General features: G+C 32.9%; 1 protein-coding gene across 1 annotated transcript in view; it reads right to left on the bottom strand.

Annotated features, from left to right (window-relative positions):
* LOC105256131 overlaps window positions 1-12,790 on the bottom strand; it is a 56,638-nt gene extending 43,848 nt beyond the window's left edge. The window contains exon 1 of the mRNA XM_011265818.2: window positions 11,338-12,790. Within this exon, the coding sequence (XP_011264120.1) occupies window positions 11,338-11,460 (123 nt within the window). The 5' untranslated portion in view covers window positions 11,461-12,790. The remainder of the gene's footprint in view (window positions 1-11,337) is intronic.
* Window positions 12,791-14,489: the final 1,699 nt, after the last annotated feature.

Below are 14,489 nucleotides of genomic sequence, written 5' to 3'. Positions count from 1 at the left end.
ATATATTCTATCTTTACAATTTTGTACTTTATTTTATACGAATATTTTTCAATGCAACATAAATTAAAGTTGATAATAACACAATTATAAGATTGTGCGAGAAGAAATTTGTGCCCGTTCGTATTACTAAAAGATTTGATTAAAAGTTATCTCTGTTTCCGATTCGTACAGTACAAGTTATTAAATTCATTAAATATTAAGTTTTCTCGTTTTTACTCCATGTCACATTTTTTGTGCTAATCTCATTTTTCTTATCTACGTGACGCCATATCCTGCAAACTATATTTTAAAATCCTTTTTCTGCGTGCGCGGAAAGCATCCTATCGAAGCGGCTAATCAGAAGTTTTCACGGAACATTTACTATCGTTTTTATTCGCAGCATCTTCCTGGCCTCGATTCATTCGACAGCTACCGATCGATCATTCATCCAATACATATTATGTAAGAGCCCATCAAGCTGATCAATGGCATAGACGCGCCCACTATTTCTATGAGTATCAAACGAGGCGAAGAATGAAAATGTGCCTATCGACAGAGTGTTTTGCTATCTATTGGAAATAAATTTAGCGCGACTGATACATTACGGATAAATTTAGAAAATACAAAATCAATTCTTTAAGTATTTTTATTTATCACTGAACTAATAAAGCTATCTTGAAATATCTTGTGAAATTTTATCAGAAAAATGTATCATAAAAATTATCTCTACAAAAAGTAATTTTCGTTACTTTATAATTATAAATTCGTGTAATCGTACGATTTAAATTATTAATTAATTCTATAATTATCATTATTAATTACGAGATAATTATGTGCTATATTTAATTATTAAATAATTAAATATGCCGCAATATATTAAATGCTAGATTAAGTTTGTAAAATATAATATATAAATTATTAGGATTTATTACGAATATTGAATAAAATAGTATAATATTTATATCGATAAGTAATTTTATTACGCAAAAGATATGAAACAATGTTAAAAATTTTAGCTATACGGAATTTTTGTCACAAAAATTATAATTTTTATGACAAAAGTTGTAAAATCTCGTTAATACGCTATATATAGAACTATATATATAAAAACCTGTCTATAGAAGACTACATATAAATAAGTACATATAGAAAAATAGACATTTATACATCTGGGAAAAGAACCTCCCTCCAATAAAGACGTCTGCGTTCGAAACGCAAATCTTCTCTGATCTCTGACGGTCATAAATCTCGGAGAAAAGCCACTTCCTGGATTTTCCTGGGCTTTAAAAGCGAATTTAAAATAGATTTCGCAGTAATCGCCCGGTATCCCGCTTTGTTCGGAACAGATAGTTACGACGAGCAGATCGCGCACGCAATTCGACAGTCGTTCGGAATCTACTCCTGTTGAACAATGATTCCCTGATAATACGTAAAATAATTATAATTTTATTTTCATGAATTGGAAAATATCCATCATATTTAGCATATAAATATTGAAAAAATTATTTATATTGAAGAATTATTTGGATTTAACAATCGTGCAATTATAAATACGTAAAAGTGTAATGATCGATGACGACGAATAACGGCCATATGAAATATAAAGTGTCGATATGAAGTAATGATTGTGTGCACGACCTGTAAGTGTAATTGAAAAAATATTTTATACGAGATATTCTCTTCTCTTGTGTGTGTCTTGACAGTCGATTCATCGCGCATGGTCTTTTATTCAAACGTGGCGAACACGCGTAGAGACGACGAGATTCAAAGTCGCACGCGATCGGCGAGGGGGAGGATCTTCTAATAAATCTTCTCGCAATCCCGATCGATCGTAAATCGTCGAGCTACAAAGAAAAGCGAGCGTTTCCACCCGGTGGCACGGAAACATTGGATTCTTTTCCCCGGGCTTGAAAAGCGAGCCTCGCCTAAGCGGCTGCGGCTGTGGCAGCGTACCAAGGTGTCAGGATGATGTTTCACCCATCCTGCAGGACGACGCATCGTCGCGGCGGCTTGTGCATAAGCGTGAGCCTCGGTCGCTTTATGCTCTCGCCGTGTGTCTTTTAAACGGAATTTATGTTAATCCATTTGCTCGCTTTGGGGACTTGTATCGCGGATCTACGGCATGAGGGAGGATATTTTTGGCGAATTGGATCGGGTAAACCCAGAGGATTAATCGTGTAGATATATGAAATGCACCGTAGCCATCGAGGATTCAAGTTTGCACAAAAAAAACCTTTGCCCGAAAAAGCAACGGTATTTTTTACAAATTAATTATATACTTTTAGAAATTTTATTTTTTTTATAAAACAGATTTTTGTAACCACACATTTAGGATACAATTTATTCAAGTAATCTAATACTCAAAGTAATGTACAATATTTATCATAATAATAATACATATAATATATAATAATATAATATAATATAATAATAAATATTTAATTTTTATTTTAATATTAATTATTATATATATAATAATAAATTGTTTTAATATGTATAGTAAAAAAATTTTTCGAATTTTTAATTTGTGAAGTATTACTTTGATTGTATTAATACATGAGAAAAATTTGATATTTAGAGAAATGTAAAATGTGATACACATTTTTAAAATATTGCATTTTTTCTAATTTCTACTTTTATGTTTTTAAAAGGAAAACTGATAAATTCAAAATTATATCCTGTTTCACATCAATATTTATTCGAAAAATGGATAAAATGGAATAATTTTGAAACTATCAATATTAAAATAATTGTGTCCTAAATGTTGTGATTATTAATATTTGCTTCAAAAAATTAAATAATTAACATATTCCTAATATGTATGTTATTATTTCTAATATGTATGTTATTATTCCTAATATGTATGCTATTATTCCTAATATGTATGTTAAATAGAGAAAATTAAATCACTCAAATAGCGAATATATTTAACTGGAATTAGATCTGAGTAAATGAATTTGATGGAAATTTGATTTGCGGATATATACTATACCTCGTGCAACCAAGGCACAAGTTATAGCGAATTCGACGAGAGGGCGAAATTGGGACCATCAAGTTCGAAATTAGAAACTTTCACTGTCTCAATATGGTGGTCGTCTACAGTAATTCAGTAATCCTATATCTCCTGTAACATTTCATGTTAAACCAATACATAGAATAATTCTAATAGTATTATTAAAGAAATAGTATTATTAAAAATTGCGTGGAAATTGCTACATTGAATGCAATTTATAAAATTTCACATATTGGATTTTTTATTCTTTATTAAACATAAAGGATTTATTTTTATTTCCAAAATAAAAATATTATATATTAATTTTAAATTAGAACTAAAATATTATAAATCTCTTTTTAAAATTATATAATAAATGAAAACTTTGGAAAGATAATTATTTTATAAAGAGAAAATTTAGAAGGTATATAATGTTCTTAATTCTTATAACATAATTTTTTTACGTTATAATATAACTTTAATTCAAAAATTCAGAAATATATAAATGATGTAATATTGAGCACAGAAAATATTCTATTATATATATTTCTTATACGCACTTTTAAACTGATAACCTAATAACCTGATAACTAACCTAATCTAAACTGATAAAATCTCTTAAAGATTTTACAACATCCCAGTATTTCTCATTCTTAATATAGTTTAAATGTCAAAAATAAGTCTCTTGAATTAAAATTCTACAAAAGTAAAGATAAAAGAAGTAAAAGTAAATTCTAGCAAAATTCGTTTTAAATAAAATCCGTTTTAAATTTAACAAGTCTTAGAGAATAGAATATTTGTCTATTGAATCACTGAACCTCATAAGATGTCACGTAGCGTCTTTGTAATACACGACACGTGTGTTCTTAATAACATGCTAAACTGTTAAAAGCGCTCAGAGAATTTCATGAAATAGCACACAATAGTTCAGACTCCTTTTCACACGGGAAAAATTCTCAAGAATGCACTTACAAATGCAAATGACATAATATGAATATAAAAATTTTTGTAACACTTGCACATAATTCGAGTTATACACAACATACACACGTACACACAATAATATTATATTAATATTATGTTAATTTAAATTTAAATATAAAAAAACTTAAATATATAAAATGGATTATATAATTTTTAGAGACATTGTTACAGTAAACTTACAGGGTAAACCCTTTAAATATACGCCATGCATTTTATTTTAATTGTTACATTTTAATTGTACATTCTAAAAAACAGGATGTAATATCTCTTTTAAATTTATTATAAAAATACTTGTTTTATTATTGCATTTTCTGGCAAAATATGATGTAAAAATAATTTGACTGATTTTCACATTTTTTTCGTCGTTATTATTTATGTTATTGACAGATATTTTCTGTATGATATAATACGTAACTCTCTATTTCCCTTTGACGGTTACATTTGGACAGGCGGTTTATTGCAAGCGTACCTTTTTGCACGCACAATCATTTTCGATATCAGCAGATGCACCTTTGACGAACGAAAGCATTGTTACATCCAAAATTGAAAACGAACATGTTGCGAGTGTCCTTTTTCAGAGGACAACAAAAGGGGAGAAGGAAAGAAAGAGAGAGAAAAGAAGCCGGAAAAAAGGTAGGCCGACTCTTTTTCGTCTCGTGGAAAGCTGCCAACGCGAGCATGTCTGCAATTATAACGAAGTGCACCGTTGAAACCGATTCAACGGGTTGCAACAGCCTGCCTGTAACTTTGACCGCGACAACGTTTTGTCGCTTTGCATTCAGTCCATATTGTATATCCAATGGAATGTTAATAGCCGTGCAGAAAATAAGAAAGTTCTTGATATAAAGAGAACACTGAAAGAGAATTGCTTTTGCTTCACTCGGCGATAATTTCTCAGTAACTTTCAGTAATCGCGCTTTTATGAGAAAAATGGATTAGGGCATCGTACATTTCTTCCTTTCGAATAGGAAGCTGCCTAAAGATCGATAAGGTCAAAAAGTCAAACTTTTCGATTCTACCCCCGAGTTCGTTCTCCTTGGAAAATGTACCGTGAAAACCTATTAATAAAAGCGACGAATATATTTTGATGTTTAACTAACGAGCGACTGTCTGTTAGTATTTCATCGTGTGCAACATGTGTGACAGGGGCTCGTTTATCATCCCGGGATTATCTCTCCTTTTTACATAAATGATGCTTCTGAATTATTTTATAATGTATATTACATTGAGAAAAGAATTGTGAATTTATCTTCTTTTAAGTTGAAAACAAAGATCTCTGATTATTGATAAGAGAGAAAAGATTTGATATAAAACTCATGTATAAAGTTATATAATAAAAATTTGTATAATAATATTTCCTTTTACACATAAGACTTACGAACTTTGCATAAACTTTCTAAATATACGCGGCAATCCACAATTATTTAATCGAACGTATTTGGAATATGTATTCAACCTCAAAGAGAGGCCGCTCGAAAGATGAAGAATTCGTTCCAGAAGTTTAGATACGAAGCGAGGAGGGCGAAAGAGAAAGTTTACTTCTTTCTCTCCTCCCTCGAAAGTGCAAATGCAACGCGTCGCTGCAAAACAGAGCGGGCGTTTTCAGCTGCAACAGCTTGCCCATAAGCCGTTGCTGCACGTAGCAGCTATAATTTATATTCGGTACATATATTTATATATATAAAGGGACTTTTGCGCGCATAACCGGCTTACGTAGCTCGTCGTCAGGACAATAGGAACGATATATGCATGCAGGATGCGAAATCTTTGATTTTGCTATAATATCGTGCTTCTCTGTGATAAAAGGATAAATCTTTTTAGTCTACGAAACGTTAGTCAATGTTTAAAAACGTACATGTCAAGAGGGCAAAAGCTCTTTCGACCGTGTACGCGGCTGAACGAAACGGAATCGGGTGAAGTTTCAGAGATCCCATGACATTAGAAAAAGATTTCCATAAATAAAGAGAAGAAGAGCAAACGCTTTATGAAATTTCTCCGTGAAGGCCGCAAAGGCCGAAACAAGTCGAGATGTTTGCCTTCAAAGCGAACGAAATTTTACTGACAGAAGGACGAACAAATATTTAGACAGACGACGATTGTGTGTTGGTGCGTTATATAAGATATATATATATTTTCCTGCAAATACGGAAACATGTAAACGAATGTGCGCGATTAATCACGGCGAAAATGATCGAAAATAGAACGTACGAAGATGCGGAAATCTTTGAAAACGACGAGACAAATAAACGGCACGATGTGACAATTACGTTCATTTTGTTCGTCGCGAGACACATTATCCGGTATATGCCACGGCATTTGCATACTGTTATAAACATGCGCATATCCTAGCCCGTGACATGTGTCTATTAGTCAGCACATTTGAGACTCGAAATTATTTTGGAAACAAGATTTCAAAGTGTCAATCAAATAATCAGTGCGAAATTAATACAAATCGACGATCGATTAATAGCACTCGATACTATAAAGAATTTTTATCGGAATATATTTTATTTAGAACCGTAGATCCCATCTCGGGGGTCAAATCTGTCAGATTAAATTGAGGGTTGTCTTTCTATAAATTAAAGCTCGCCGCGCGCATGTTTTAATAACTGTTCTTTAATAATACCTCAATTCGCCGGGTTTGCATATAATGCAAACACCTGCTACTTGTACAATAAATTCTAAACCATGTAAATTACCGGTGCGAAAAGTTTAAGGAATAATTCCGCAAATAAATTTCGATGTCGCCGGTGAATACCCCTCTCTTTCAATGCGCTGTACGCACAACGGCACAATGAGAAATGGCCATGGTTTATTGTCTGCCGCGAAAACTTACACCGAAAGCCTTTTCAACAGGAAAGCACGGAGAAAAGTTTCCTATTTTTTCTCTTTTTTTTTTTTCTTATTTTTCTCTCGCGTGAGCAAGATAACGCCTACCGTCGTTGCCGACGTGGCTGCTGCGATTTCGCCGTGTGCCGCGATTACGACGCGGTCGCAAATGAAAGCGCCGCAGATGCAGTTTGCAGTTACGTTCGCTCTCAGCCCGTCACAGGCGGGCATTCGCAGGAACAGTTTATTATACGCTATTTCTAGAGCGACAAGCGAAATGCGGGCACAAATCCACAAATGTGAATATCAATTCGGTCGATTTTAGGAATTACGGAAAATTAAGCGCTTCTTTTTTTTCGCAGAATGATAATAAATGGTCTTTTCAATATGATGTAGACATATATAAGGTTAATTAATTATGGCGTGCAAATTATAAGTTTGTACAAGTTCGGAAGTTGATGAGCATTCTGTGAGATCGTATCTGGAATTTAAAGAATTTTGATATATGCATAATAAAATCAATTCTCTTATACTCTGCTTGATATCCAAAAAATAAAAAAGTATGTATTTAGCTGTAAAATACGACGTGAATCCGATTATATTTTAGGTTTTTTTTCGCAAAGATTTTTGGGTCTATATCCTTTTCTCTCTGCACTTTGCACATATAGATATAGTGTTTTCATCATCACTTTATACTCTCATAGATCATAGACAAAGTCGGATTTTTCCCTTGGCTCATTGCACGACTATAGAACGCAACTCATAGGAATCCTATTGAAAGACGACAAAAAGAGAAACGTCGAGAACTGGCCGTACGATAGAGGCTTTTGATAATAATGTAGCGTAAGTCCAGTTCGTGCAGGGGATATGAGAAAAGCTACGAGAAAGAGTGGTCTTTCAGACGTTAACTCGGCATTGAAACGAAGAAACGAGATAGTTTATGAAATACGCGAAGAAAGATTTTGTTAAAGTTACGTTTTCAGAGACGATGATAACATTACCTTTGCAATTCACATTGCGATTTTTCTTTAATTTACACCTATATAAAAGAAAAATAAAGTTACGAAATTGAAAATTTATGTTTATTTGAGAAGTTTTCACAACGGTAAATTTGCGTTAAAATAATTATTGTAGAAAAAATAAAAATTACGATTTAACAAATGCTACGATTTTATATGAATAATTTACATTTTTTAAAACAATAGACGTATAGAAATTATTTTTTACACGCACATTTTTACCCGATTGAATCCATGAAAAATCATATTTTCACTTGTTTGTATCCTTCTGTTTCTTATAAATAAAAATCTTATCCAATTATGTCAAAGCATTCCTAACAATTTAAGTTCGGGAATAAAGAAATAATTAATTTAATATCTCGCTACACAATCTCGGTATATAAACTCAAGGAAACTGTTGTCAGTGACTAACTTTCTTGCGTGGTATTGATAATAATTGAAAATAAAGTTTTAACTCATTAAACTCTATATTATAAGAACAACTTTATATTAAAGTTCTTGGTATAAACATACATTTAACGATTTAAAGTTTTTCAAGTAATTTACATAATATAAATTTTTAACATTATAAGTTTTTAATATATATTTTTAACATTATAGGTTTTACAAACTTAAAAGCGATAAAAAAATTCAGAAAATATTGTTAGCTACGACACGATTTGTCTTAGATGAATATTTAATGATACTTTAGAATTATCGATCGCCACTAATATATACTTAGCGAATACAGCATGCGTTAGCGTATGAGTAACCTTGTTCCATTGAAATAACGGGTCTTGAACACGTCGATTTAATTCATAACGACCACTTAATGCACCCTGCGTGAAGCTCTAAGCCGACATAACTTTGATAACTTCATACATATGTCGATAATATATATGGGCATTGTAATATTATAAGAACACTCGAATTATACATATAATACAGTATAAATGATACAATATAAAATGTAATACTGAAATAATTTGAATACTTAAACATCTTAATTCGCTGTAAAGTGCCCAAACTTATTTGGATTAGTCGAACTTAGTACGATGCCTAGAGAATATTTAAAACGTTCAGCAATTTTTGTAGCGTTATACACACGTGGTACTTTGCGTACGGCTACATATGATGGAAAATTATGCGCAGGAAAAAGTGATCCATTAATTACGTAGCTAACCTCGTGGGATTGGAATTACGAGTCTTGGACGCGACCATTTAAATTATGACCGGCACTTAATGCACTCCGTATGTAACTATATAAGCTGAAGCGGCTCAACAACTTTGTAGAGGCAGTGTGCCAGGAACCTCGTAATTATTTTGAATTAACGATACTTTAAGCTGCGCCCAACTGCGAACCATTACGCGGTTCGTCCATAACGATTGTAGGTCCAATTGTAATACTTGTATACAGTTATATAGACTCTATGTTAAAAAAGAAGGAAAGGAAAAAGAAGAAAAAAATACTACTACATATTCGCGCTATCAAAAGCATCTAGCTATGTTTTAGTGACATTTGCATGTTCATCTAATCATTTGTTTTTATGCGACGCAAGTTGAAAATAGCGTTTCATGTACTAAAATGCAAATTTGCATGCGTCCATTACCGTCGAATTAAATTTTGGCAGTTCTTTGGTAAGGAAGAACTGGTTGACCTAATTTTTGAGACCATGACACACAGCGTTAAACTTAGTTTGATCAATGAACGCGTCATGTCGCACACACATGTATAGAGCGAAACATATACATCCCGCGTAAAAAATAAAACCGATGTCGATGATCAAGTTTGTTTAAATTTCAGGAGACACATTTCCAATAAATTAAGAAATCTATTTTGATCGAAAAGAAAAATAAAAATTCTATTAAAAAAACAATATATATATATATATATATATATATATATATATATAATTAAATAAATTTGAGTTTCTTATTCATCTTCTCTCTTAAAAATTTAATTTCTTTAATTTGCCAAAATTAAAATCACTATTATAATCATTTAATTATTAATATGATAATAATATTGATGTGGTGATGTTTTAAAAACAGTCGTTACTAGAAAAAAAATTAAAAAACTTAGTATAGTAAGTTTTTTTTTAGTTTGGAGTGTAAAAAATCTGTAGCAAAGCAAATTGAATAAAATTTTTGCTTGAATATAACGCACAAAGGCTCGGATTTCAGACTAAATTTCACTAAACTAACGAGTTTCTTTCGTTATATTTTTCTTCTTCTATGTGCTTGTTATCCTTTATTAATAAATTTTAAGAGATACAATGTTAAAAATAGTACTGCCATATCATTAATATTGCTAATTTATCAAACTCGCTATATCCGATATATCCAGGTCGCCATATCCGACTTATTGAGATCTGTCATTTCGAGTTTCGAGTTTTCTGAAAACGTCAATGATTAGAAAACTTATTTTCTGTAATTTTTGTTACGTGTTTTAAATGAATTCCCTCGTGCATCCCCTGAACAAAATCAATACAAAGTTTATGGATGTTTTAAACTCATTTATAATACATTTATTGGTATATTAAACAAGCATATTACGTTAGAGAAAATTGGCGACTACATAATATTGATAAAGTTTATCTTTATTAAATGCGGAGAAAATTAAATAACGCAATTAATTATCATAAAATAATAACCACACAATGCTGCGCGAATATTGAAAATTATGTTGACAAACGCTATATGAAAGTTAATAGCACATTTGTATAATGACGAATATTTTTCTTTCCTCGAAATGTGAAAGTTGTATTAAGGCAAATGTATGCCGAGCAGCCACGAGTGATGCTTATGACGCGCCAGTGAATTATCGGCGAACATCATGGATAATGCTTGTGACGGGAAACATATTAAAAGCCTGATATATTATCCCTTTGCTTATGTAGACGTTTTATCCAAATATCATCTTAAGTGTCGGTGACATCTAAAATGCGCTATATGTCATAAAAGCTGCACGAATCTTTCGTAATTATTCTTTTCAAATGCACGAAAATTCGTTCTTTACGAACGAAAATGGCTGTCGTATATATTTTCTCGACATTTTTAAAAATCATATATTTAATATAAAAAACGTCATCATATATTTAATATATTTAATATAAAAAAGAGTATGAATTAAATTTATAAAGAATAAATAAGAAAGAAAATACTTTAATTATATTTAATTAATATACAAATTATTTGTAATTGCCATTGTATTTCAAACGATGCTCTTCCAATTTTAAACAACTAAATATTCTCTAAACATTCTTAAGAACTACATATTTAATAGAATTTATAAGAATTATAAGAAATATAAGGAACATAATAGATATATAAGAAACATATTTATAAGAAGTGAGTTTAATGGATTTTGTTGGATTTATTAATAAATGTAGAAAAATGAAAAAGCTATAATTACGTACAATATACTAAAAAGAATATACATATATAGAAATTGTGAACATATTTCTATATAGAAATATTATTGTTATTCATGCGTGCGTGCTATGTGTGAATGGATAAAGTGATAGATAGCGAATGATAACGAGACGCACGTACCTTGTCGAGATCTATCTCATCTTGAGCATTGAGCTCTGGGCAGTGCAAGATCTTGTCTGCGCCGATGGTGTTATCGCCTCTAGTCAGACCGGCGAATACCAACACTAGCACGCACCACTTCATCGTTCACCCGTTAGAGACCCCGAACTAATTAAGCGCGATCCCTACAAACCCCAATTACGACAGGCGATTAATATAGTAGCCCTTGCGCGCAGATGTTAAAATTCCCACTTTTATATATCGTTTATATCGCTCTGATGACGTTAATTCTCCGCGCAAGTAACTCAGTTACATCTATTGAACGTTATTATGGACCATGTGACGCTTTAAGGAAATTCTTTTTTCACGAATATTCGACACACTCTTTATGTTTTTTATAGCATAAACATTATTTCTTTTTAATTATGTTTTCTTTTTAAATTGATCGAGATTAAATCGATCCTTTTCTCACGGTACTTGTAATATTTTTTTAAGATGACAAAGCACTCTTCTGCAGCAGCATCGCGATATTTGTCGCTCCAATTTAACCGAATCCGTTCCAGCTATCTTTCTCTTTCACTCTCTCGACTTATGCTCGTTCCTATCACACTATCTGCTCGTCTATCCCGCTTTCGATACTGAAACGATTTAATTGAACATCCAGCGCGCCTAGGCCACCCCGCTTTTGGCCCGCGATGATCGATGCTTCTTCAGCGCATCGTGCTTGATCTCTCGCAATATTCCACCGATTCCAGTTTCTCCCACGATTTCCAACAAAAATTGGAATAGTGCACGCTTGAAAGGGCACAGCACCAATATCGGAAGTTCTACGAGTGTCGCTTCCTCCAGATATCCATCCTAAATCGATGAGGGTGATTTATCGATAGTACACTCGGAACTCCTGCTTTTTATTTTACCGCAAAATAAATCGCTGCTTCGCAGTAAATCCGTATCGAGTGATTATATTATCGCTGCTAACATACAACGTTACCTTCAAAACGTTCGAAGGATGAAAATCAGCTTGCAAATAATACTTTGGAAGAAAGTAATTTGTCCAGAGTGTATCTCTTTCTTCTCTCTTTAGTAAAATCTTCGATAATCGTGCTGGATGCTTCCACCGAACGGACAGATCTTGGAAGATAATTCTCAGAGAAACGGACAGAAATTCCGTGCCGATGTAATCGAGAGAGCTCGAAGGCGAATTCCACACGCGAAATGAAGTCCAGTTTCTCTCACGGTATCTCTACCGGATTGCGCCGTCGTTTTCAATTTCCGTTTCGCTCTTCGTAACTGCCAACGGACTTTGCTTCCTCTCGAAATGAAATTCGCACAAAATCACAAGTGTATCGATATCACAAATGTGCCACGTTGTTTTCGCGGTAATGTGCGATTTAAACGCGAAACGTAGGACGCGATTCGCAAAACGTAGCTATGCGCGATAGTCGCGATTCAGGAGGGATGTGTACGCGACGAAGTCGGAGGGCACTCTGACGTTCGCAGTCTGCCTGCGCTGGTCCTCGTTCGGTACGGCCGTCCGTCCGTCCTCCATCGGCGTCGCCAGAACGAACGGAGAGCAACGAAGAGAGAGAGAGAGAGAGAGAGAGAGAGAGAGAGAGAGAGAGAGAGATATCGAGGATAACGGGGGATAACGAGACGGAGGGCGAAAGAGCGATGGCTGAGAGAAACGCGAAGGATCGCGAGGGAATCTGAAAACGGATACAAACTGGGACAAAGTCAACGGATTGTTATTTCCCTAGAAACGCCGTGGAAACGATGATAGTTTGGATCCCCTACAAAGCGATGAAGATGCTTTGCGGTAACAAATTACGAGATATAAAATGGAAAAGGAAATATTTGTAGAATCGATTTTCCCACGGATTTTTTTAAAATTTCATTAGTAAATTGCAGAATCTAGATTCCTGCTGAAAAAAGAAGACTCGTCATCCTTGCGCTTCTCCTAGTCTTTAAATATAATTATGTTTTAAAAATAAAAATTATCCCTTGGGAGATATATATGATATGTATTCTGATAATTGAGAAATAAATTAAAATAAATAATTAGATGTTGAGAAATAAATATTTTTGAAACAAATTATTCGTAATGTTAATCCAATATATTCGTAATGCTAATTCATCCTTAATTTGAGCTTAAAAATCGCATAACTTTAATTTGCATAATCGCTGTCAAAATAAGTAAGGCACTTCTTTTCTTATGAAATTTCTACTAGATTTATTTCCGAATAAGTTAAAGATAAAGTAAAATATAATTCGCTGCGAAATGATAATGCTATTTTAACTTATCGCGAATAAAGATGCGCAAGTAGCACATTATGAGATGTAAATGTGAAGTTCCGAATGGAAATAGAATTTTCTATTTGAGAAGCGGAAGAATGTGAAAAGGAAGAAGGGAAAATTACGTATGTGAGGAGAAAATTTTACGAATATTGCCTTCAAAATTGCAACTGTGTTGGGCTTCAGTTTCTTCGGCGAAACTTCTTTTTCGAGCTTTCAACGATGCCATCAGAATCGTATCGACCGCACCAAGCATCTTACTCTTCAAATAGAACCACAATGACTGAATCAGGCACCAAACGAGATAGAGTTTTTGGTTATCCAATATCTTAATATCTCACGCCTCATTACCTCTGTCGCTTGAGAAAGAAGCCTAGAATTCAGAGCTTTGTCATAGACGAAGGATGAATTATCGAGAATGATAATTCGGAAGATCGGAAGATGATATAATCAATTAAATCCTTTACTTTCAATATAATTATTTCTTTGGCCTCCGATATCAATAACTATATCGAATAATTATAAAAGCTTGTTTTTTAAATTCAATTTATTTGCGTGTATTTCTCTCTCTCTCTCTCTGTATTTATTCGCACAAATTATCTGAAAAATGTAAATTCATGATTCTAAACGTTCCTATAAAATATATATTTTACAGTTACATTATTTTTCACATTAGATTCTTACTTGTAATGTTCTCTACTACTTATATAAGTGTGCGATGAGAATAATTCTTTTATATCTAATGGATGTAATTACGTAACCAGAATACACAAAAGGGAATACCTCAATGACAATTATAACCGACAATGATAGGCGGCGAACAATGCCAAATTGCAATGGGAACAAAAACGTGGAAAAATATTGAAGCAACAATGTGAAGA

This window comes from Camponotus floridanus, unplaced genomic scaffold (assembly GCF_003227725.1).
Source record: "Camponotus floridanus strain SB8 unplaced genomic scaffold, Cflo_v7.5 scaffold7, whole genome shotgun sequence".
NCBI lineage: Eukaryota > Metazoa > Arthropoda > Insecta > Hymenoptera > Formicidae > Camponotus > Camponotus floridanus.
This window is presented reverse-complemented; position numbering and strand designations above follow the sequence as displayed.